Source organism: Sus scrofa, chromosome 5 (genome assembly GCF_054392235.1).
Source record: "Sus scrofa isolate SSC_HxYL_T2T_F1_AM1 chromosome 5, Sscrofa_HxYL_maternal_Yorkshire_Landrace_v2.0, whole genome shotgun sequence".
NCBI lineage: Eukaryota > Metazoa > Chordata > Mammalia > Artiodactyla > Suidae > Sus > Sus scrofa.
Genome location: NC_139387.1, coordinates 73,074,647 through 73,100,145, shown reverse-complemented (window position 1 = coordinate 73,100,145; position 25,499 = coordinate 73,074,647). Strand labels below are relative to the sequence as shown.

The 25,499-nt window shown below is 55.5% G+C and overlaps 1 protein-coding gene and 1 long non-coding RNA gene across 3 annotated transcripts in view; one reads left to right on the top strand and one right to left on the bottom strand.

Annotated features, from left to right (window-relative positions):
• Positions 1–2,583, bottom strand: part of LOC106507534 (uncharacterized) — a 29,015-nt gene extending 26,432 nt beyond the window's left edge. For both annotated transcript variants that reach the window (XR_002344133.2, XR_014803945.1), the window contains exons 1-2: positions 2,371–2,583; positions 2,148–2,179 (exon numbers count right to left, since the gene is read on the bottom strand). This is a non-coding gene — a long non-coding RNA (uncharacterized LOC106507534). The remainder of the gene's footprint in view (positions 1–2,147; positions 2,180–2,370) is intronic.
• On the top strand, positions 928–23,053 carry CCND2 (cyclin D2). Its single transcript, NM_214088.1, is given in 5 exon segments — positions 928–1,363; positions 3,131–3,346; positions 5,950–6,109; positions 14,028–14,176; positions 22,793–23,053. Coding segments are annotated over 5 exon segments (867 nt in total). The 5' UTR covers positions 928–1,168; the 3' UTR covers positions 22,940–23,053.
• Positions 23,054–25,499: the final 2,446 nt, after the last annotated feature.

Here is a 25,499-nt window from a genome sequence, read left to right as displayed (position 1 = left end):
TGTGGCCACGCTCGGCGCAGACACCTCGGGCGGCTTGTCAGCAAATACAGGGCGAGGAAGCGGGTTTTTCCTGCGTGGCCTCTGGCTGCGGCAGAACCGCTGGTAGCCCTGCCCTCGGCCTGCGGCGGTTCGGGGCGCCTCCTCGCGTCTCCCAATGGCCCCTGCGGCGCCCCAAGAATGGAATGGTTTCTGCTCCAGGGTCGCAGAAGCGCCCCCTCCCTCCAGACACGCACCCCTCCCTCCTCTTCCTCTTCCTACACAGCTGCGGGCCGTGGGGTGGGGGAAGTAGTTCTGGTCCCTTTAATCAGGTTTTGGAAACAGCCTCAAAATGATCATGAACATGAATTTCAGGGACATAACCTTTTTCTCTGGGTATGCCAAGTAGCTCTTTTCTAAAATCGCCCTCCTTCTTTCTTACATCAGAGATCTATTTCTCAGTTGCCTGAGCCCACCTCATCTTCAAGTAATCCACCCGTCATTCTTGGATCTTAAATACATGGGCAAGAGTGTTAGGATCAGTTTTGAGGAAGCCAGAGTCAGAGGGTCGTATTTTGGCATGATGCACCTACAGAATGCTCGCAATTAGAAGGAATAAGAAGGAATTGGTGGGGGGGGGGTTCCCCTCTCTGGGGCCCCTGGCTTGTGAGGCTGGATAGAGAGAGAGGGCCTTGGAGAGCTAAGGGGAGGGTGGTGGGGGGGAGGCGGGGGACCGCGTTTGAAGTTTGGTCGGGCCAGCTGCTGTTCTCCTTAATAACAAGAGGGAAAAGGAGGGAGGGAGAGACTGAAAGGAGGAGGGGAGAGCCGGGAGGGGAGGGAAGGGGAGGAGGAACCGGAGAGGGGGGTGAGGCGAGAGGGAGGAAAAGTAACTGCCCAGCCAGTTTGCGTCACTGCCCCGGAGAGCAGAGAGCGGAGCGAGCTGGGGAGAGCAGACAAGTTTGAAGGGGAGGGCAGGCAGAGTCAGCAGCCCTCGAGGCGCTCCTCTCCCACCGCCCATCCCTTTCCTCTCTTCTTCCCCAGCTTCTCTCTCAGCCTTTCACTCTTCCCCGAAAAACCCTTATTTAGCCAAAGGAAGGAGGTAAGGGGGAACCCTCTCCCCTACCCCCTTCAAAAACTCCCCAACTTTTCCAGTCCGGAGATCGCAGGGGAGCGAGTGGGCACCCAGCTGGCCATGGAGCTGCTGTGCTGCGAGGTGGACCCGGTCCGCAGGGCCGTGCCGGACGCCAACCTGCTCCACGACGACCGCGTGTTGCAGAACTTGCTGACCATCGAGGAGCGCTACCTTCCCCAGTGCTCCTACTTCAAGTGCGTGCAGAAGGATATCCAGCCCTACATGCGCAGGATGGTGGCCACCTGGATGCTGGAGGTAGGTCTGCAGCCAGGCGCTATGTCTGTCCCCACCTGGACTCCCACCCCCACGCAGGGACCCTGAACCTGGCAGAGGGCAGCCTCTGCGTCCGCCTCCCCGCTCCTGGGGGAGAGGTTACCCGGTGCCCTCTGAGAGACGCGTGGCTTCCTTTCAGTTCCTTGCGGGGTGCAGGATTCACGGGGGGAGGGGGAGAGAAGGGAGGAGGAAAATCTGGGAGAAGCGAGGCTGTCCCGGGGCGGGGGTGGGGGAGCATCCCGCGCGCGTGTGCCTGCATGTGGCTGCCTCCTCTTCCCCCCCCCCCCCGACCTGTCTTTGGCGAAGCCGAGACTGCTTTCGGTGCTTTGACGAAGGGAGTAGGAGCGGCACCCCAAAGTTAAAAAGCCTCCCCAAAGGCCAGGGCAAATTCATCCCAGCCTTAGGTCCCCGCATGTGGTCGCGACTCCGCGTTGGCACTTAAGGGGGGAGGGGGAGGGCGGAGAGAGGAGAAGAGAAACGGGGAATTCAGGAGCCCCGGAAGTCACATTGAAGCAACGTGTGTTTTCGGGGAACCCAAAAGAACCACTTCTTTCCCCTTGCCCCAAACCCTTGCCCAGCGAACTGTGTGCCCACGTCTGCACGGCTCCGGACCTGCCATGGTTTCGCCATGTTGCTTTGTAAACTCGGGGTGGAGAGGCTGGAATGCGCCGCCCGCTCCCCCTAGCCCCCCACTATCCCGACCCCCCACTTCTGATAGCGCCCTCGCCACCGACCCCCCACCCCCACCCCCGCCAAGGTTACTTACGGTTTGGCCTTCAGTTTCCTGGGTGCGGAGATCTGGGTGGGGTAGGAGGGGGGAGGAGGTGTGTTCAGGGGGGGGAATAGCGGGGGCCCCCCCCAAGGAGAGGCCGGAGCCCCCAACGCCTCTCCGGCGTCTCCTCGTCCTCATCTGTCCCCCAGCTGGTCCCCACCGTCCCCGGCCTCTGCCCTTGTGGGCCGCAGCCGGACACTCCCGCCGCCGCGCTCACCCCTGCAAGTTTCCCCTCGGGATCCAAAGCCCCAGGGGTCGCAGTCCAGACCTTCCCGGCACCCGAAATCTCCGCTGCGGGAAGCCTGGGTCCTCTCTGGGGTTTTCACGCCGAAAGGGCTTGTCTGGGATATTTTCTCGATTTTTAATTATTTTTTGAACCCGGCTCCCCTGCTCCGACTCCCGGCCGCCCAGGCTGCGCGGCGCTCGCTCCCTCCGCCCTCCCCCTCGCTTCCCCACCTCTCCCCACCCACCCCCCCAAATGCGGCGCCTGGGCCGCGCGGACCCTCCCCGACAATTTTTTCAATTGTCGGGAATGATAGAGCAGGGTCTGGGGGTCCGGATGGGGCCAAGAACGAGACCCCTGGAGCCTCCAGAATATTTTTATTGATTTTTTGAAAAGATGACGAAATCCAAAAAAGAGAGCGAGTGGAGTGAGAGCGAGCGGAGTAGTGAGCGGCCCACGGGGGCGGCAGGGCCGGCGCCGCTGCGCTTTCGGCCTTGGCCGGTGGGTCCTTAACCCACCTCTCCTTTGAGTTTTCAGGCTCCCCAGGGAGCACCCCAGCAAGGAGGGCCATTTAGATTTACCCCAATTTACTGTCTTCGTTCTTATCACTTTCTACTCCCCTCCCCCTCCCCACACGCAAATTCAGGATTTTCTGTTGTTTCCAGAGATTGTGCGGCTCCCCTTTTTTACCCTTTGCCTCATACTATGCTTTCGCCCCCCGACCCCGACCCTTGCCCACTCGTCCCTGTCGTAGGTCTGTGAGGAGCAGAAGTGTGAAGAAGAGGTCTTCCCTCTGGCCATCAATTACCTGGACCGCTTCTTGGCCGGAGTCCCAACTCCGAAGACCCATCTGCAGCTTCTGGGGGCCGTGTGCATGTTCCTGGCGTCCAAGCTCAAAGAGACCATTCCGCTGACGGCTGAGAAGTTGTGCATTTACACCGACAACTCCATCAAGCCTCAGGAGCTGCTGGTAATGACTGTCTCCTTCCTCCCTGCCTTTCTGCTCTCCCTTCTCCCCCCACCCCCAGCCTAATGCGCTTCCAGCCACTGTTACCAGGACACATCCTTTGCCCACCGCCCCCAGTTACCCACCCCTGGAATTTTCCCGCTGCTGGGAACCCTCTCCTTTAGTATGGGACTTCTTGTGTCCCTACTGTGTGCTGGGCTCTATGCTAAGTACCAAGGCTACACCCATGAATAAGATCCTCACTTAGGGAGAGTTGTGTTAGTGAAATTCATTTTCTGTGTGTTGTGTTGTGTGTGTGTGTGTGTGTGTGTGTGTGTGTGTGTGTGTGAGGAGGCATGGAACAGAGCAATGATACTTAAATTCCAAATTTTCAATCACTGAATTCTGAAAGGGTACTCAACCCCTCACACAGGTAGGAATGTGTTGTAGTGTGTCTCCGAAAAACCTGGAGTTCCAAGGTAGGTCTTAAGCATCTTAAAGTCTCAAGATACCTGCACATAGTAGCTGTTCACTAAATACCAGCTCATTGGCTTTTGAGCAGAGTCACATTGGGCCCTTTGTCAGAGGATTCAGCAGCGCCTGTGATGCTCTGACCTCTGAACAGACGCAGGGGTGCTGTCTGGACTCTGGTTTTCTGCCAGCAAAACCTTTTTCCCACCTGAGGGGGGGACCCTTTGCCCCCTGCAGCTTCATCCTGAAGATCATGTGGAAGTATCTGGCTTTGGTAGAGGGCTCCAGAGGCCCACTTTCAGTGATCCGCACACCTATCTCCCAACTGTTGGGAAAAGATCCCGCACCTCTTACCGCCCCGGCTCCCTCTCCCCCCCTCCCCCCTCCTCCCCCCTCCCCCTCCCCCTCCTTACTGGCTGGGCCTGCTCGAAGTCCACTGGGCCTGGACTGGCTGCCTGAACTGAGCTCTTTGTGAGCGGCCTTCCTTCCTGGAGCTGTGCTGCCACCTAGCGACAGACATGTGCAAGGATGGGGAGGAATCTCCGAGAATGCGGAGGGGCCTGCATGACCTCACCTTTGAACAGCTGCCAGATTTCAGCTGCTTCTGGTTTGGTCCGAGAGGCCCAAAAAGGTGCTTTCTTCTGGGAGAACTGCTTCCTTTAATAATGGTACAAGTCGAGTGGTTTATACTCACATTCCCCGGTGAGAAGGAGAGCTGGAGTTTCAAGCCATCTTGGAAGACATGGGTTGTCTAGCAGCCTCTCTGTGATTTTACCCCCAACCTCCGTAAAAATCCAAGGCGGACTTTAAAGCCGGGAAAGAAGAACTGTTAGCATTTGGGATCCACTTATCTCTCTCGGGAGACCAGGAAAACTAATCTTCCTTTTGCTTCATTGTTTTGACCTGATGGTTGTTAACCATGGGGTTCAGGACACCCCAGTTTTTCTAGGACTTGCCAAATGGATTTATATTGCTACAGACACCCCTCCCTTTACCCATTCCTGTCTCTTAAAACAGAGGTTGAGGTCTGGAGGAGTCCTTCTATTTGATCAACGAGAAAAGCCGAAGCCAGGGAAGGGGTGGGTAGGGGATCAGCCTAGACCACACAGCCAGTGGGTGCTTTGGGTGGCAGAGTGGGGGTCTGGTGAGCGGCTTAGCAAAGCGGAAGACAACTGGGTTCTCAGGGTGAATGGGGGACCACACTGGCAGGCTGGTCTCTGCCTCTCCATCTCCTGATGCTGATTGGCCCATAGGCCTCTTTTCCTTCTGACTGCACATACTATGAAGGCTTTCTCTTGGGCTTGTCTCCATTTGAGCACCATCCCCCCCACCCCACCCCCAAAGTATCCCGATAAGGAGAGAAACTTAAGTTTTTCACTAGGTGGGCTGCTGGCAAGAGGCCCCCAAGAGAAGGGTTGCCTTGTGCCAGCCATTTGGGCTGCAGGGTTCTGTGACCTTGAACAAGCACCTTCACGCTGCCCTGAATCACCTCTAGCCACAAAATGGGGTTGCCAGGGACCATCCGGTCAGTCCTTGGTGACAAAGGCGTATGAAACCTTTAAGCGGAAGGGTATTCTGTGTCTGAGTATCACTTCCCTGAGGTTTCTGCATTATGTGTCCAGGGGAGAGTTTTAGCAGCAGAGGGGAGAATGGTGCTTTCTGGCACCAACTACAAGCAAGCTAATTGGCTGCCAAGGATTTGGGCCAAGGAACCTCATTTTGAACTTTATCTGTGTACATCATTTTTCCACAAGGATAGAGAAGACGATTCATCCAGCCATAGATATACAATAAGTTCCTACCAAAGGGCCGCAACGACCTCGGCGGTATCTCCCTATGCTCAGCAGCATCTCCTGGGAGTCAGAGGTGGGTGGGGGTGGGGGAGCTGGAGAGGCAAAGAGAAAGAAGAAAGTGCCATCTTGGCAACAGCTACCTGGCTCTCATTATTTTCAGTGGAGCCTGACATTTGAAGCCTAAGAAGAGCCTGTCGCCAACTTCAAAGCTTGAGGGCCACTTTGATAAATGGACGGGCCTTCCAATCCAGCAGCGTCTTAACGAGGCGTGTAGTTACGACAGGTCTGGATCCCAAGCCCCGGTCCTGGACACCAGGTCAGCCTGTGGGTTTTATACGCTTCCCTTTTTCCCTCCCTCCCCAGGAGTGGGAGCTGGTGGTGCTGGGCAAGTTGAAGTGGAACCTGGCGGCTGTCACCCCCCACGACTTCATCGAGCACATTCTTCGCAAGCTGCCTCAGCCCAATGAGAAGCTGTCTCTGATTCGCAAGCACGCGCAGACTTTCATCGCTCTGTGCGCCACTGGTAAGAGCAACTGGAGGCGTGTGTGTGTGTGTGTGTGTGTGTGTGTGTGTGTGTGTGTGTGTGTGTGTGTGTGTCGGGGGGGGTGGGGGGCTTCGGGGGAGGAGTCAAGGGGAGGCAGACTTCCGCAGGTTGGGGGTTTAAGGGAGGGGGTTCTGAGTCATCTAGAGTCCAAGGTTTCACTCCTGGGCCGTTTTTCTCCTTCCTTTATCTCAGCTGGTATATTTTCTCTCTCTGCTAAACTCATAAATGGTTTATGAGGACAGGTGTGGTAAGGGGAAAAAAAAATAGCGCCTGTGAAAATATTCTTTATGTTGTCTGAAGTGCCCTTTGAAGATTATGTATACTGTTCTCTGGTTGTGTTTAAATCTTTAATCTCTGGAGGAAAAGGATGGCTTGCAGATAAGCCCAAGAGGAAATCTGGGGGGGGGGGGCAAATACAGGTTAAAGGAACACCGTCAAGATAAATACCGCCTGCCCTGATAAGTGCTAAGGGAGGCCGGAGGAATTCTTTTTGCTGTGGGGCATTTATGGCCTTCCGGCTGCTCCCTCTGCTGGGTAGGGGTAGACCTGTGGCCTGGCTTCCCGAGCCCGGGCTGTCATTCCCCCCCACACACACACCACGCGTCAGGGCTTTGATTTGGGCTGCTGTCCATGAGAACTCTCCAGCCACCATGTTGAGCCCACAATTGATACATAGTCTTTGTCTGCTGTGCAGTTTTCCTAATAAACTAAAGGCCGTGGCTTGGTGCTGTCTCATCACACTGAACCTCAGCCAGTTTCTGCTGTTTTTTCCCCCTAAAGGTAGTGGCCGTGGGAAAGACTCTGGCCCCGTCATTGTCTAAGGGCAGAGGCAGGAGTTCATACTGCCACAATCGGAACTGTTCAGGAAAGACGTGTTAGGGAAGAACTCCCCCCTCCCCCCCACCCCCGCTCCCGGGGGGCGGGGTGGGGTGGGGGGTGTTGGGGAGGGCAGAGTTCAGAACACATGTGCTAAGAGGATGTCCTTGACTTGCAGAGGGGGGTCTGGGGGTTGACTTCCCTCGTATGTTGTTACATGTGAGGGAGGAACCTGAGCCATCATTTGCAATAGTGTATATGCCCTGTTCACGGTCAAAAGGTCAGGTTTTGCTGCTTAGCACTGGGTGACCTCAGACCGCCGGCTTCACCTCGCTGACCCTCAGCTGCTTCTTCCGCAAAAGACTGTTGCTACACAGTGGCGGTTAGGTAAACGGACGTGCAGGGAAGCCCTTTGTCAGCCAGGCCACGTGCAGACAACGTGTATCCCCTGTAGGGACTGTGAACATGTCTCTGACTCTGACTCTTCCAGCTAAAGCGGATACAGGGGCTTTTCCATCCGAGTCCAGCAGGACACCATGCTCGGCCTTCGCCAGCTGGGATGCAGGGTCCAGCCACCCACGGTGGACGTGGGGCGGGCTCAGCCTCCCTGAGCTGTTGTAGCCCTGCCCTTCTAGATCCAGATTTTGGGGTGGGGGCAGGGGGAGCGCTTGTGGCGTGTCTGAGCCCTGGGCCCTTCCTGCAGCCCCGAGGGGACCAGAGGGGACCATTCTTCCGCCGGAGGGTCCCTGTTGCCTTGCAAACAGCAGCCATTCTTTTGCATCCTTCCCTTCTCCTGCTGTCTGGCCCCAGGCCCTAGAGGTCAGCCCCTCATTGACTTGTCATTTTGTCTCCCAGGCCTGGCTGTCCCTTCTTCTCCGCTGCCATGATTCACTGTGGAGAAGGGGTCAACCGGCCCTTTTCTCTCTGGCTCTAGGACAGCTGACCCCCGACCTGTGCTCCCCCATTGCACAGCTGTTGGTAGCCAGAGCTCTGCTTTGACCTTGTCTCTTGACGGACGTACCTTTCGGGGTCTGTCTGCCCACTCCTGCCCTCCGGTCTCTTGAGTGGGGTTGGAGGGGGGCTGGAGGGACTCAGGAGCAGATCCCCAGACTCTCCAAAGGCCCATTCTCTAAAACTGGGGATCCCATCCCCCACTCCTGGCCTTTTTGGCCAGATCCTTGGGGGAGCTGCCAAGTTTGGGGCCAGAGTAGGGAGCCTGGGATTCAGGGACTGAGGACAGAGGTTCAAGGGGAGGCAGAGGAAGTCGCGAAGACTCCCTTTAGAGAGAGGAGCCAGCTTGGGGCAGGGGGTGGGGACCCACAGGAGAAAGAACAGCTCCAGCCCATTTAAACCGCGTGACAAGTACTCCGCCCCAGGTGTGGGCTGCTCAGCACAAGGAGGGTCCCAGACCCTTCCTGAGTCTAGAAGGGCTGAGCCGGTCTCCAAAGGCATTTCTTTCCCGCATCTGCCCTTGAGCACGTCTGAATCGCTGGGTCCCAGGGCCTCCCAGCACATGGGACTTGACAGCCTTCGGCCTGATGGTGCAAAAGCCAAGGGCTGCTTTTCTTGGAGGAAGCACCTTCCGGTTAGAAGAGATGCCACATTCTGGGGCCAGGGTGTGTTCCTGGGACGGGACAAATAGCCGGCGTGAGTCATCGCAGCGCAGGTGGATGGGCCCCCTGCAGCCTCCTCCTTCCCCACACCTGGATTCCGGATGCTCTGCCTTGATGCGGGAGGGGCCTGGCAGCAGGGGGCTGGGGTCCGGAGGAGGTGGTAGCCGGCCCCCGGGCTGTGTGGCTAGTTTAGGGGAAAAGCTGCTTGTGAAATTGCTGGCAGTGGTCCCGAGGCGGCGGAGAGCGCCTGTGTGTGAAAGGGGAAGAGGCGGGAAGGGTCCGAGTGTCCATCTTCCTTTAGGGGGCCTGAGGCTTAACGTGGTGGCCAGACAGAGAGGTGTCCTCTTGCCTCCTTTGCTCAGCCCTCAACAGCGTCTGGGGCGGAGACTCTGGCTGGTCCACTTCAGAGGAGGGGATGGGGCGAGGGGGAGCGGCTCCCGGTGCTCCCTTCCCTGGCACTATGGCTGCTGGGCAGCAGACTGGACCTTGGCATCCCGCTCCCACCCCCGGTGTCGCTGTCATGGCAGAGCCCCCCAGGTCTGCCAACAAGAAGAGAGACCATTTGAGATGACTCAGGATCGCACGCCAGCGTCGGGAGATTCTTGACGCGTGATATCATCGTGCTCCACAGATGGTTCCAGTTAGTCTAGAAGAGCCAGTGGCATTGAGTTTGAACTTGGTGTGGGGCTGGGTGGAGGAGGTGCTTAACCTGCCTTACCCGTGGTGCCCGCATCCACCGCTTATTGCCGAGGAGGCCCCCACTTCAAGGTACTGCCTTCAGTTGCTGGGCGCCCCGTGGGTACCGCGTCCCCATCCTGGGGCCCGGGCCCTGGTGGCAGTGATACCCCAGGGCTTGTCTGGCCTCCTTGAGACGTCTGGTGACTCTTCATCACCCAGGTTAGAGCCAGACAGTGATGGCCAGAAAGGTTTGCCTGGGTCCAGAAAGGTTTGCCTGGGTGGTTGGGAGGCAGAATTGAAACCCCTTTCCAGCCGTGAGCCTCTGAGCTGCCTTCACCACCCAGAGGTCACAGGACTTCTGTGAGTGGGCCATCTAGCTCCCCATCGGGCGGCGAGGCGGGTGAGGAGCAGGCTGCTGGCCCTTATCCAGCCCCTTCCTCCCACTCAGGCCTCTGGGGCTAAATTGGCCATCGCGTGTCATGGCAGCCCAGCCCCACAAGGACAGGGTGCGCTGAACCTGTGCTGGGGGGGGGGCGCCACGAGGTATGTGCTGCCCAGATCCTTAGGTGGCCATTGAGTGCCCTGGGTTCTTCGGACAGCAGGTAGGATTGAGGAAGGGGAGAGAAGGGTGTCCCTGGTTTGCCTTCCTGGGAGCGAGGATCTCTCGCCCCCTAGTGGTGAACAGACGCACGGTGGCCTCTTGCCAGTCAAGGCCTCCGCCACCTTAGTCAAAACAATCAGGGCAAAGCTACCCACAGGGCCGTGTCATCTGCGGTTTCAGAGCTGCTTGGCTCAGAACGCTTCCCTCCGGGGAATTTCACTGAGTTCACGGATGTGGGGCCCATCTCCTGTCCTTGCCCAGAATAACTGGCCTAGCAGGGCCCCAGGAGGCCCTTGAGAGCAGAGCATCTGCTGCAGGGTCCCACCATCCCTGGTGCTGCAGACACAGCACGTGCCCACCTCCTGGACTCCCGAGCTGGGACTCTCTCCTTTAGGCTTTCTGCTCCCTTCTGATGGGAATAGACGACCCTGTGTTCCTAGTGGGGTGTGGGAGGCGCCCTTTTGAGTTGCTCATCCATCACCTTCTGGGGAGTCATAAAGAGCCCTGCCTGCCGGGTCCAGGCAGTTCCATCTTCAGCCCAGGCCCAGCGTCAGACGTTGGACGTGTCGCTTAACTTCTCAAGATGTCACTAATTCCCCTGTAAAAGGAAGTGTCTTGAGACAGATGAGTTTTACCTTGTTTTTGTGCGGATACCTGGCCGAGTAAGCAAGCAGCAGGAGGGCCACCCAGGCTGGGGGGTGGAGCTGGGGTTCCCCTGAATGGAGGTCAGGTCAGGGGCCCGCTCTCGACTCTGGGTGAACCACACCGGAGTGAAGACAGTCCCGCTGCTCTTTCATTCCTCGAGTGCTTGTGACGATAGTGGGGCGGTGGCGGTGGTGGCTGACGGGGATTGCTCACCGTGGGCCGGGTGCCGTTCTCTTGGTTAAATCCTCACAACGACTGGACAGGAATTCTCCGCACATCATCTTTCTATCCTCCTCGTTCCCCCGTGTGGGTGTGTGTCTGTGCATTTCCACTTAATGGATGGATGGGCGTGATCTCTCTCTCTTTTTTTTTTTTCTGGTTTCTTTAAGGCTGTACCCACTACATACGAAAGTTCCTGTGCTAGGGATCCATTCCGAGCTGCAGCAGCCGGCCTGTGCCACAGCTCACAGCAACACCAGATCCTTAGCCCACTGAACGAGGCCAGGGATCAAACCCACGTCCTCATGGATGCTAGTCAGGTGTCAGGTTCTCAACCTGCTGAGCCACAATGGGAGCTCCCTGGATGCTCGTGATCTTGATGATGGTTACACACTGATGAAGTCTGATTTTTTTCTTTTAAACCCCCCTCGACCAAGTAGATATGGTGACTATTTCTCAGTCCAGTTCCACAGCCAAAGTGTAAGCTTTCCAGAAGGGGCTGCACAGGCTGGGTGGAACTTTCGGCGGGTGAGCGTGGAAGTTCGCTAGTGAGAGCGAGTACAAGGACGCCAGCCCTCAGATGTTTTCCTCCAGTGTTTCTCGACAGTTCCTCTCCCAGTCGGGGGGGTGGGGGTTTCGGAGGGCGGCCCCGGGGGCCTCTGTGTGGAGCAGCCTGATGGAGAGAGATGCCTGGTGACTTTGCTGCCTGGTGGAGGGAAGCGGTGTTATGTTCTGGTGTCTCTTCCTCACTCTTTTTCTTGGGGGTCCTTCTTACTCCAGAGCCTTAAGTGAAAGCCAGTTGAAAGGCTTCTGGGATTTCAGCCTTTGGACCTAGGCTGTAAAGGAAGAAACAGACTTTTTAGCACAACTCCAGTGAGCTGCCAGGGTACCTCAGTTCGATACAAAAGTTGCTCAATAGAGTATTCACTCCTCCGCTTCGCTGATGACTTCCTGATACTTTCTATTCTGTTTTGTTCAGTTCAGCAACAACAAGGACAAGTGCTGGTCACGACCCATGCATGACCTGGTGCTGAGCTGCAAGTGGAAGACAGAAAAACTAGTTAGTTAGTTGATAGTTAGTTGGCCACCCTCCTCTTGGACACCTGGGATCCAGGCAGTGGCGGAAGCCTGGGGGGGGGTGCGGTCAAAGGGAAAGTGACTTGCCCTGGGTCCCCCAGGCTGGACCTGGCTTTGGACCACTCAAGTCACCTCCTTTGGACCAACCCCAAGGAGAGCTGGGCAGTGGCCGGGGGCTGGCCTGGCTTCCACAGCCTCTGCTCCTCTTGGCTGCCATGTTCAGCCACTCCCCACCCCACGCCGTGAGCCCCACGCCGTGAGCCCCAGTTCTGGGGCTACAGGGCACAGGGGTCCTGAGCATTTTCCTCACAAAACGAGAAGGGGGCTGTAGTTCTCTGGGCACCTCCAGTGCCTGCTGCTCCCCAGGACCATCCACACATGCCCCTGGCTTCTAGAAGTTAACTCACTTGCTCAAGGTTGAAGTTGGTTCTGCGGGCAGTGGGATACAGAGGTAGGCGTGTGGGGTATGCTTCCCAGGCCGAAGCGCGAGGCGGGCACCTCCTCCTGCCTTGTCCTGCCAGCTGCTCCCAGCTGGGCCTGGGTGGGCCCTGGGCCACGGGCTGGCTGGCTCCTCTGCATTATGAATGTCACAGGAGGGGCGCTAACGAGGTTATTGGGCAGAGAAACACTCCCCTGACCCCATGCGAAGAGACCTACAGCAGAGCAGGAGGCAAGGAGGCTGGCATTGCCATGGTCCAGGGGGCGGAGGAGGCTCTGAGTGGGTTAGTGGACAGCAGGCTTGGGTGGAACACATAATATCCATCCCTCAAGAGGTGGAGATGGGGAGTGGGCTAAGAAGAGAAGGCCCAGGAGTCAGCCAGCCAACCAGCCAGGCCTGCCGTGTGCATGGGATCCAGCTGGGCAGGAAGAGGGCGGGAGTCTGGTTCAGCCACCCAGCGCTGTTTCTAAGGACACCACTGACTTTATGTGGACAGTGGGGTCCCCGACAAAAGTGCTTCTGTGAAATGCACTGATGTCATAGGAAGAAGGGGAAATAGTCGGCTGAACTGTTTCCGGAGGTTCAACCTGATGCTTATGCTGAAATTTGAAGTGTGACCCGGGTCTTCCCTCCGCACTCCCAACCCTCCGTTTCTAGGTACGGTGACTTCCCTGGGGCGCCGGCCGAACTTGAGAGAGCCCTAAGGGGAAGGTTCTGTCCATCCCAGACTGCACTGAGAATGAGGGACAAAACTAAGCTCTGTCCCGCATTAGTTCTGGGCAGGGGGCAGGGCAGGGCGAGCCCAGAAGGCTCAGCCTCTTCATCCGCGGCAGGGGGGAAGGGATGGTGCACCTCACGTGGTGAACGCGTGGGCTACACGGGCTGTGGCGTTTCAGGTCCTGGGCAGGTGGGCACGTGGGAGCCGTGAGCGGCAGGAGTGGGGGTAAGAATGGGGGTCTTTCTCTCCCTTCCACGGTCAGCAGAGGCTCCCTTTGGGGGTGTTGGGGCTCCCAGGCTGGTACGGAAGAGCATCCTCTGTAGGTGCTCTTGGAGAAGCGGCAGAAGAGAAGGTTTGAGCCCCTGGACGTTACCCTCGTTTTCTCCTTCTCTCCAACAAACCGCTCTTTCTCTTTCCCAGCAAGAAAATGGGGTCTTCAGGCCCAAGAGCCATAAAATCTAAATAAACCCTGTCATCCATCTGATTAGGATGCGACAGCTCAGATTGGGCTCTGTTTGATTTCCTGTCCTCTCTCCTAATGTTCTGAGGGCCGTCGCATTGGGTCCAAGTGGGGAATTGTGTGAAACTGGCCGCCAGCTCTCCACCCGCCCTCCCTCCCACTTCCTTGCCTTGCCTTGCCTTTTCTTTCTTTCTTTTTTTTTTTTTTAATCAAATCGTCTTTTTTGTTTGGAGCCTTGTGCGTCCCTGATGCCTATCCAGAGACTACGGCAAGGCCACATCAGCACCGTCATTCTTCCTAAGATTTTATCTGCTGTACTTCCCCCTCCTGCCAACCTCTGGAGCCCTTGGCATGTCTCACCTGTGGAGCAGCTGAGCCGTCTTACCTGGTCTGGTCTCAGGCCTCCCCACTCTGCTCAGTCTCCTCCTTTTGAATCTGAACCGTCACGCCGATGGCACAGGAAGGGGGTCTTGTGAGGGGCTTAGGAAGCATCTGTGGGCTTGGGGGCCCCTTGTGCAGCTGGCCCACTGCCCCCCTACTGCCAAGGGGCTTCAGGCTCGAGAGGCCGAGGGGTGGTGCCTGCCCCCCATCTTCGTCCTGTTCCCTGACCTCCGGCCTCTCGTTCTCGCAGACTTCAAGTTCGCCATGTACCCGCCGTCGATGATTGCAACTGGAAGTGTGGGGGCCGCCATCTGCGGGCTCCAGCAGGACGAGGACGTGAGCTCGCTCACGGGTGACGCCCTGGTGGACCTGCTGGCCAGGATCACCAACACCGACGTGGTAGGTGGCCCCATCCTCTTGGCTGGGGCGGGGGGTGGGGTGGGGGGGAGACAGTCGGTTTGATGAGGATGTGTCCAGGGTTCTCTGTCGTTGGTGGGCTTTGTTTTCTAAGATCAGTACCCAGAGTTGTACGAACTTCAGCAGGTAAAAAACCTCTCTTCGGGTTTCAGATGCCCGTGTGCTATCAAATCGAGAAAAGAACTTACCAAACCGAGACAAGAGGGGAGCTGGGGGTGTTTACTGGTTTCCTTTATGGCCCGGGCTTCCCCCTGGGTCTGAATTGTCGCTCGTTTCCATTTATGTACAATCCTCAGCCGGCCTCTTCTCGTCTGCCCACACGCACTGAGGCTGGAAGGCCCGGCCAGAGTGAGGATCTCCTGCCCCAGAGGGTGTGGGAGGCGGAGGGGCCCCGCTGTGGGCACAGCATCCACCGCCACAAACCTCTCAACCCCGCCGTCTCTCACTTCCCTTTAGTTCAATGTGACGATGGATTAAAAAGCCCTTTAAAAAGAGTAAGTGCCGTGCAAATGCACGAAACTATTCTTAGCTGTAGATTTTTCCATTCCGGGTACCCTGTAGACAGTTCGGAGGCTGTAGTTTCGGTTGCCAGAATTTGAAGCTCCTTAGAAGAAGAGGGGTTTGGGGACAGCCCAGGGTCAAGTGAGGCTCTGCCGAAGCTGGTTGGCAAGTGCAGGCCTTAGAAGGTCTGAGCCTTCTTGGATGGCAGAGAGGACGGAGGTCCCGGCCGGGGGACCAGGACCTGGAGGCCCTGACCCCCAGCCTGGGAACTCTGCATTCCTTCCTTGCGGCAGCTCCTGGGATCTTTTTGTTTGATAAAGGCCTTTGGTTTCAAGCCACTCGAGAGGGGTGTCAGCTCCGAGGCCCTCTCGAATCACCATGGAGAGGCTCGAGAATGCAGGGGGGCTTCATGATGACCCCCTCTGGATGTTCCAGGAGGATTCTGAATGCCCTGCCGGGGACTCTATTGAGCAAAGGGATAATGTGGTTTCCAGGCCTGTGGCCGGTGCCTCCCCTGGGGATGCTGAACAGAGGTTAACCGTCAGAGCGCCTAAGGCTGCAGCTGGCTGCCTCCCCCCCCATACCCCCATATTTTGCCTTGGCCTCATTACCATCTCAAGGGCAGTGGCGCAGGGAGGGGTTCGCCCCTGAAACAGTTCTTAGATACGTGTTTTCAAATGCTGGCTGCAAACAGGCTTTTGAAACATGGTTTGCAAAATATAGATTGAAAAGATCCTCCAGTTCAGCTTCTCCAGGAAATGTGTTTTTCAAATCCTCTAGAGGCAGCTCTTGGGCGTTCCCATTGTGGTTCAGCAGTAACAAACCCAGCTAGTATCCATGAGGACACGGGTTTGATCCCGGGCCTCGCTCAGTGGGTTAAGGATCCGGCGTTGCCATGCGCTGTGGTGTAGGTCGCAGACATGGCTCAGATCCCACGTTGCTGTGGCTGTGGCGCAGGCCAGTGGCTACAGCTTCAATTGGACCCCTAGCCTGGGAACCTCTATATGCCGTGGGGGCAGCCCCAAGAAGATTTAAAAAAAAAACCTCTAGAGGCAAAATCTTGGGCAGAACTTAGCATTTATAGAAAGGATCCGCTTCCTTCCTTTTCTGCCTATCTCCTATTAAGGCTGCCTTGCAAAAAGGACTCCCAGCCAGCTTAAGACCAGCCCCTCCTCGACCCCCAGAGACAAAAATGTCAGTGACAAGAGCTTGACCACCCCCACCCACCTCAGCATTGTGACCGCCCGCAGGTATTTATAGACGTGTTCTGACGGGCCGATGGCCCCACCGGCTCTCCAGCTCTCTCCTGTATCTTTCTGTCAGTCTTTAGCGGCTTTGGATGGACAGAGGTGGCTCCCAGGGTCCCCTGGAGCTTCTGGGCTGTGCCTTCCTTTTCAAGACTGCAAACCAGCCTCTCCTTTCACACCGGAGAAACTGCCTGCCCTTTGCAGGCCATTCAAGTCGGCTGTCAGGCTGGGCTAACTGGATATAACACTGGCTTAGAGGCTCCTTCTAAACATGGCAGCTGTTGAATGGAGATGCCTGCTTGGGCCCTCATTCTCCCCAGGGGGCCGGAGGTCAAACATTTTAATGTTAAAAACCAAGCATACACCTGCCAGTTCTTCCAAGAACCATTGGAGACCTCAGGAAGCTCCCGGTTTACCTCTGGTCCCCAGAGCCTCGCTCACGCTCTCCCAGGGGTGTCCTTGGTGGCAAGGCTGCCTCTGGGTGCCTGACCTCTGGGCCCTGAGTCTCCTCCCACCAGTTAGCCTGGGTTCTCTGAAGAGCGGAAGCTCAGAGTGAAGGGAAACAGAGGGACAGGGATTGAGAGCACATTCGCATTTGAGGAAAGGGTGCTTCCCGGGCCCTGTTTACTGCTGCACGAATCAGGAAGTGGTCTGCTTCAAGCACTTAACTCCCCCTTCACTTTGGGAAGTGCTTACTCAAGGCCCACGTGGTGCAGCCTGTCATTGTGAGCAGGGCATAGAGACGAGCAGGTGGGAGAAGTTGGGGCGAGGGGGTGGCACCTGTCTTCAGGGAACTTTGTGATTGTCAGCAGGAAAGCCCCGAAAACCCCAGCAAATGAAGGTCAGATGAGTGGACGCCAGCATGGTAGGCTTTAAGATGTGCGTTAGGAAATCAGCCCGCAGGAAGGAGCTCTCCAGGCTTCGTGTAAAATGCAGAGTAGAAGTGGCACTTTTTCATCTCTTGGTGATAGAAAGTGTCTTTGGGCTGGAAACGTGGGAGGTACCTGCAATGGAAGCTGCAACCTTAAATAGGCCAGGCAGAAAAGGACAAATATTATGTCACTGAAATGAGGTACCTGGAGTAGTCAGATGCACACAGACAGCCGTGGAATTGAGGTTCCCAAGGGCCCAGTGGGTGGGGGCAAGAGGGAGTGATTGCTTAATGGGTAGAGAGTTTCCTTTGGGGATGGAGAGTTCTGGAGACGGACGGCCATGGTCGCACAGCACAGTGAATGGACCGGATGCTGACTGTGTACACTAACCAGTGACAAAGATAGTCCGTGTTAGCGATGTCGAAACCCGCGTGGACATAGAATGTCCCCAGGCCACACTGCGAAGTGCCCAGGGGGGTGTCAAGTGCCCAGACCCCCTTCTGCACTACGTGCCCCAGTGAACAGACAGGCAGATAGGACTGGGGAGGTGCTGGCCTTTGACCCCAGAGTCCCTGCAGTCCTTTGCTGGTCCCTTGCACCTGGAAACATCATCATCAAACTGAAGGTGTCCTCGCCCCACAGATTGTCAGGGCTCAGACGGTGGCAAGAGTGTCCCCTTGGTTCCCCCGAAACAGCCAGGCTCGTCTCTCGGGCTTCCTGGCCGATGGCGGAGTTTGGTAGGAGGGAGCCACGCGGCCCTGAGAACCCCGGTCTCCCTGGCCCACTCTGGTTGCCAAAATAAACCGGAACGCTTCATTCCAAAGAGAAAGCTGAGTGAGAAGGCTGACAGTTTTACAGGGAATAAAAGTCTCAGAGGGTGGTGTATTTTAAGTACTCTTTCCTTCCACTCATAAGTGTTGCTAAAAACAGACACCAGCCAGAGAGGCTGTTCTGGCTCGGGGGGAACTTTTACCAGGGCTTCCGTTGCCAAGGGCCAGTTTTTGTGGGGGTGGGGGGGCGACTGAGCCACTTCCCTGGCAGAACCGGGGTTCCTTTTCCATTCCCCGGGATTCTGCGTGCGCCTGGCACCAGCGTTTATCTCACTGTTCACTTGTCTATAGACTCTTTTGAACAAGACCCAACTTTGACTCAGCCCTTTCTCCGGAGCCCCTGGCAGAGTCGTTGGGAATGATGCTGGTGGCGGGGAGGGGTTTGGGGGAAGGAAGGGAGGGGCAGGGGCCAGAGGGTGGACACGTGGGCTTTGGTCCCCCCCGGTGTCTCGGAAAGCTAGATAGGTCTTAACGTGAGGGATGTGTTGGAGTCGCCTGAGTCTTACCTGACTTGACTTAGAGCGAGGCATGTCCCTTTTATGTGACATGTGGCTGGGCCATGGAAATGATTGAAGCTGTTTAACAGAACAGTATAGCACCGAGTCATCTGGTCATCAGACCTATCCTTTTCTACCTGGATTGCGCCCAAACTCTCTGTCACATCCGTAAATATCTCCCTGAGTAGATTCTAGCGTGTCCCTCCCCTGGGTCATCCTGGCAGGTTTGGGTCCTGGTTGTTGGTGAGCTATTAAAACACAATCCGCAGGCCCTCGGAAAATAGGATTTTTCTTTTTTGGCTGAGGCATACGAAGTTCCTCAGCCAGGGAAGCAGATCGGAGCTGCAGTTGTGACCTACGCCGTAGCTGCCGTAACACAGGTTCTTTAACGCACTGCGCGGGGACAGGGATTGAACTCGTGTCCTGGCGCTGCAGAGATGCTGCGGATCCCATTGGGCCACAGTGGGAACTCCGGAAGGCTGGGTTTTGACTGCATATTATTCCTGGGGTCCCTGAGCCCTCACAGCCCACCTTCTCCCAAAGACCCCTGTGTTCCCCAGGCTGTCCTTTGGACAGGAGCCTCCAGAAGGGTCGCTGCGAGGAAAGCAGGGGGGCTGGGGGGGGGGGGGGGCGGAGGAAACAGAACCCGAGGCGGATGCTTCCTGCTCCTGCCTTATTTTTTTCGCCGGCCTCATTTGGTATTCAAGGAAATAAGCCAAACAGGCTGTGCAGAAAGGCAGAATGAGATAGTTTCCTAAGTTGTCTCTGCCTGAGTTGGCCGCGGGTCTGGGGCTCATTCAGCCCTTTGTCCCCCTGTTGAGTGCAGTGCGTGTGTGGTGACAATGCCCTGATGCAGTGACACTGGGGGCTGATGCTAGGAGTTCCGCAGCCCATTCATGGAGGCAGAGGAGGGTGCAGGGCCCGGAGCTGGAGCCAGCAAGCGGAGGAAGTCGGGCCCGGGGAAGGAGCCGGCCTCACAAACGCGGCTGTCAGGGCTCCGGGCCGGGGGCGGGCGGGGAGGGGGCTGCTCCCCGTCGGGGCTGGAGGCCTGCCCGACCTCCAGCGCTGCGGAGTGCCACCTGTCCGGGCCGACAGACGAGCATTATGGCTGTCCTTTTAATCAGCTTAATTCGGGGCAGCTCGACACAATGGCTGGTGCTTTGGGGGGCTGCGGGGGAGCAGAGGGGCCAGAGCGCGTAGCATCTTTTCACGGGAGGCTCCGGGGGGGTTCCAGGCCAGTGGGGTTGGGTCTCTCGTTCTTGGAGATGCACTGCGCTGTCTTAGAGCCCGGATGAAGCAGAGGCACACAGGCAAGAGCGTTCTGGGATGGGAGACTCACCCTTTGAAGGCCTTTTAACTAGATGTGACTGGGAGACGGGGCTGCTGCTTCAGTTCACCTCTCTGGCTGTGAAGAGGGGACATCTGGCTGTTTGATCTCCAAAAGCCCTGGGGAGCCCCCAGTTCTCAGACTCAGTGTGTTGCCTCAGACCTCGGCCCCGCAGACACACTGCCACACTGCCGCGCCACTCTGCTCCAGCTTTGCCTCCTGTTCCCTCCAGGCTGTGCAACTCCCCCCACCCTTCCCTCTCTGGGCTTGGCTGCCTCCTTCCTCCAGGTCACCGCCCCCACCCCACCCCACCCCACCTTGGTCCCAGGTACTCTCCCACCCTGGAGATTGGGAGCCCTGGGCTGGGTGGGGATGCGTGTCTGCTGCGGGTAAAGGCGACAGACAGCCCACCCTCCGTCTCCCTTCACTCTGCATCAGCGCACAGGAAATCCACACGCTCTTTGGAAATCCAGGGAGGGCTCCAGCGATGCTCAAGGAAGGTGTTAAAGTGCAGGGAGTGAGCTCTGTCTTGGGCAAGGGGGTGCCGATTACCCGCCGGCAGAGTGGAATATCCAACATCCTCTATCCAAGACCAACTCTTGTCCTTTTTCATCTAAGAGGGAGAGGACCCTGCAGAACTGATGACAGCTGAGCCGTGAAGCAGTGGCGCCAGAAGAGGGTTAGGGAAGACACTGAGTGCTTTCCATAGGTGGGGGACATGATTGACACCCCCCAGCGCTCAGGCTTCCTGCTCCGTCGCAGGGGAGCCCATGGGGTTCAGGGCCCCTCATTTCTGGGGAACTGCATCTCTTGAAGTGAAGGGTATCGAACGTGATGAGCCTGCCACAGTCAGGAATGATCTAGGTTGAAATTGCAATGGGACTGAAGAAAGGAGAGGTTTCTTTAATCTGAGACCTTCCTTGATTTTATTCAGGGAAGCCCATGGTGTGTTTTTGGAGGGAAGTTACATAAACATGATGCCTGTGTTATCTTGAATTCCGAGGACTCCCTGCTGGAGTTTCTCAGAACTGTTCCTTTAGGGTCTCGGGTTGCTGGGAGGGAAGCCTGAACACTGGGAACAGTAGGAACATCCGAGGGGGACTCTGAGGCTACAACTCAAGCTCTTCAGCTCTTTGGAGCCCCCCCTCCCCTTGGGAGCACCATCTGTCTCTGATGCGGCCTAAGCTGCCTAAGGCAGTGATGATCACGGCATCCTGAGCTGGGCAGGGTAGTGGGGTGGCAGGTGTGCTGCCCCGGGTTACCCCTCCACGGGGCCAGAATTAGCCTCTCAAGGAAGGACAGTTGGACAGAATCGGCCAGGAGCTTCCTAGGGGGGCGATCCAGAGGAGTTTTGTCTCTTGTCATTTTTTGCCTTGTTAACTTTTAAGATGAATTGTTTTCTTCGCTTGTAAGGCTTTCGAGTGCTCAGATATTTTGTGCTAAGATGCAGGTGCCCTTAGAAGCATCGCCACCTTAGCCTTCAGTGCCTGGTACCTCATGAGTAGTGAGCAACCAGGAGCCTGGCCATGGGCAGAGCCAGGGGCTGGTGAGGCTTCAGCTTTGTAATCACCAGCTGGGGGTCAGGCAGGTTTGAGGACATGACCAGGCGAGGCCACAGGAAAGCTTGAGAAATGTCGCCACTGGGCTCGGTGGCCAGTCCCTGGCCCTTCCTCTGCTTGTTCGGGGTGGACGGAGAGCTTGGTGGCCAGGGTGCACCTGCCCCACTGGATACTCCTCCCGGGGGCCTATCGCAGTGCCCGCCTCACCTGTCCTGAGCAGATGTTCCATCCGTCGTACCTCGTTTCAGAGAACTCTCAGGAATTCTTTCAGCTTCCCGGACTGACTTGTTATTCATAATAAATGATTGCCGTGTGTTGAACTTAGCACTTCACCTGATGAGCTCCGTCAGTGCTCCCTCTGTGAGCGCTTCCTTAGCCTTATTTTACAAGTGGGCACACTGGGGTCAGGGAAGGAAAGTAACTTTGCCCAAAAGGCTGGTGGTCTGATAGCAAAACACCACCTCCCTCTCTTCACTCTTCCTCATTCCGGGTGCTGTTTCATCTCTGCCCTCAGTGCTGGGTTGGCTGTTGTCCCTAATCTTAATTTTCATAAAAAGCTGTAGTTTGAAATGTGGAATGGATGAGAGATAAGAAAGGAAAATGTTTTGGGGGGTCTGCAAATGTGCTCCTAGTAATTAACTTCAACTGTATTGATTTTGGCTGCACCCGCAGCACATGGACGTCCCCGGTCCAGGGGTTGAATCCGAGCCACCACTTCAGCCTACACCACAGCTGCGACCATGCTGGGCCCTTAACCCAGTGTGCCACAGTGGGAACTCTCTAACTTTATTTTAGATCTTTGGAAAATAAAGACAATGTTTTGTGCTTGGCCAGCAACAACTACTGGGCCGTGAAAGATTGCAAGGTGAAGCAAGCAAAAGGGGAAAATATGCAAAACTGGAACGACCCAGGCGGAGTGGATTATTGTCTGTGTGTACATGCTGCTTGGGAGAGCCCTTCAAGCTGATGCCCCGCTTGCTAGTGTCAGCCACAGTCCCTCCCTGGTGACACCCATGAATTGCCATTGTGTCCCATGTCCCTCAGCTCCTAGAAGCTTCTGCGTGGGGCCAACCCACTCCAAATTTTCTCTACCAAATATAGACTAATATCAAAGCAGTGCTGCAAATTTTTTTGCCTATTCCCAAATTAGAGAGCTCAAGGGCACAGACTCCTAAACGGTCTGTGTTGTGTTGTCATGCAAGTTCAACAGTTAGTAAGCAGAAAAGCAGACTGTGCCTGTTTTTAAGCATTTCCGCAGTCGCTCTCGCTCTCAGTCCATTGTCTTATCTGTCCCTCAGGGGCCACGTTGATCTGGTGCCTTCACACAGTCTCCAGGGCTGGCTTCCCCTTTTCCCTCTCACCGCCCAGCATCTCCAGGAAGGAAGCATCACTGGCCCTTTGATTACCAGGCGCAGCACGGTCATCGCTGCCCTGATTCTCTTGTGCATCCGATTCACCTGGGCTTCTGCTAAAATGCAGATTCTGATTAGACTGGTCCCGAGAGGGCTGAGGGTCTGCATTTCTAACGAGCCCCAAGGTGGCGGTGGTCCTGATGCTACTGGTCCAGGGACACCACGCCCCCATGCCCCGCCACGGAGTGGGGAGGTTCCACGGCACCAGGAGGACCCATCTCCTGTGCTTTCTGACTCCTGTGCTTTTCTACTAGAAAACAAGTGTGGGCCTAGATGAGGCTCGAACTGTGTGTGCGTTCTGCGTCTTGCTGCCCTTGCTAACAGCTCTGGTCTCTGGACCGTTCTCCTTCCAGGATTGCCTCAAAGCCTGCCAGGAGCAGATTGAGGTCGTGCTGCTCAACAGCCTGCAGCAGTACCGTCAGGACCAGGACGGATCCAAGTCGGAGGACGAGCTGGACCAAGCCAGCACCCCTACAGACGTGCGGGATATTGACCTGTGAGGATGCCGGGTGGCCCCGACGGGTCCAATCGGCTCTCTCCTTCCTTCTCTCTGGTTGTGTTTTGTTCTCTTATGTTTTAGAATGAAACTTTAAAACAAACAAAAAAACACACACACAAAAAAAACGAAAAACAAATTCTGCTCCCACCTAGATCATATTTGAAAGATCTTTTAGAAGTGAGAGATAAAGGTTCTGTAAAAACGGAATAATGCAAAGCATCTGGTGCCTATTTGAAGTACAACACAAGGGAATCTCTTAGATATGCGAACAGTTCCTGCTTGACGATGTTAAAAGTCATGGTAAAATGCTTACAGGAAAACCTACAGAGTAGCTAGGAAAATGTACGCCTGCACTATGGGAACAAATTAGAGACTTGTTTTTCATGTTATGGACTAGCACGTATACACCCCTTGTAGGATAATCTCTAGGAACGGCCGATGCCTTTTATGGCAAGATTCGATTTCAAAGCAATGAACTCGAGAAAGAATTAAGAAATAAGGAGGGGCAGGATGGGGGAGGGGGGTTGCCAAATAGTCCCCACGCAATCGAACCATTTTGGACGGAGAAGCGCCCTGGCTCCTGACCTGTTCGGTACTGAGTCGGGAGCTCTGCGGGTCACTAGTGACAACTCTTGCTGTCTACAGTAGCTGCTACCTAAAAGAGATGTTCTGCTTTGCCCATTGGACACGGGTGATTGGATCCGGGGTTTCACGGTTTTCGACATCTTGCTTCTTCCTCCAACCGTGGTTCGTTGCGGACACCGTCCGATTTTTATCCTTAGAGGCAATCTAGCCACGGGCCGGCCCCCAGGCTCCTCGGAGCTGGAGACAGACAGAGCCCGGGGGAGGGGTGGGATCTGGAGTGGAACCTTTTCTCCTGATGTGTTCAAGAGAGCCGTGTGGCCCTGGCATCCCGCATTAGGAAACAGACGAATTTTTTTGGTGCTTGATCTGGCATGGGTGGTCCACAGGTGGGCGTTGTTATAAACCATTCCATTCGAAAAGCACTTTGAAAAATTGTTCCCGAGGCGTAGATGGGATGGTTTATGCAAATCGTGCAGAGTAGACGCCCCCCGCCCCTTGTCCTGTGCCCCCTCCCCTCCTGCTCCCTGTCAGGTCGCTGTCCTGTATCTGACATTCTCTGGCCTCCCCACCGGGACTCTCAAGACACACCCTTTCCGCTGAAACTCCCATCACAACATTCCTAAAAACAGAGCTCTGCTACCATCTCGATGGCACAGAAGGATCTTCATTCCCACCTCTGTACTTCTCCTCTGGACAGGGAAAGAAACGTGACTGCTGATGCAGAGACAGATAGCGGGGTCATCAGAATGTGGCATTTCCCTCCCTTTTCCGTTTTTTTGTTGATTTCATTGCCAAGTTGCCTTCAGTGTACTTGAATTATCTTCCTCTCCACGTCTTAGAGGCATTCAGTTAGCAGAGAGGCTGGAGCACCAACTTTTTTTTTTTTTTTTTTTGCACAATTATAATTGACAGGTAATGAAGCTATTAAAATATTTGCCTTTTTTAAGTAAAAAAAAAATCAGAACAGGGCTACTTGGAAGAATTATTTTATACACAGATTCTGCCTTGTTTCATAGTATGAGGGTTTAAGATGGAGAAAAAAATCTAAGGGTCTCTTATTTTTCATTTTATTATGTTCAGTTTTTTTATTATTTTTTTTTTTGCGCTGCTAAGAAGCTCATTCATCATTATTCACATTAACAGTACCTAGCTGTAATGTTTCACCGAGTGTGCTGCTATTTTATAAACATTTTTATAATATATTATTTTACTGCTTAAATTCCAAGTCCCGAAGTAGATGGTTGAGATAGGAGTTCTTCGTACTGGAAAAGCCCTTCCATACATACTTTGTTTTCTTCTGGTAGCGTATTCATGGGTGGTTTTTTTTTTGTTTTTTTTTTTTTGTTTTTTTTTTTTTTGGTTTGTTTTTTGTTTTGGTTTGGTTTTTTTTCCTCTCTGATCACATTCTTCAAAGACAGAACATTCTTTACCTCAGGTTTACTGGACAAAATCAATAGCTACGAAAGAATGGTTCACATTTTTGTTCTCATAATACCTCACAGCCGTACAGTTTCTGCTCGGGAGCCCATTAAGTCAGGGAAGGCAAAGGGGGGAGGAGGCGGCAGCCTCTCCCAGGTGGGAGGTGGGGGCTGTGGCCCCAGGGCCCCACGCCCCGTCAAGAAGGTCATCAGGCTTCCACATTGACTCCGGTGTCCTCTTCATGATGGAAAAAATGCAATTGAACCCCAAGGGGTCTCTCCCCGCCCCCCCAAGGCCGGCATTCAGCACAGAGGTTGACGCCCTGGACCCTGGACCTGGACCAGGAAGTCACAGTTTGCGCTTGCGTCCCAGGCATCAAGAGACAGGCTCAGAGGATTCCTGCAGGCTCTTCTGAGAGCCTCTCCTTGCAGCCCTTTCTAAAGCCAGGCTCTCATCTGCTTCGGGGCCTTTCATCTGGAAAGTCCCCCCCCCCCCCCCGCTTCTCTGGCCCCTTCCCATCCCCGTTCAGGATGATCTCAGAGGGTTCTTAGGTCTGA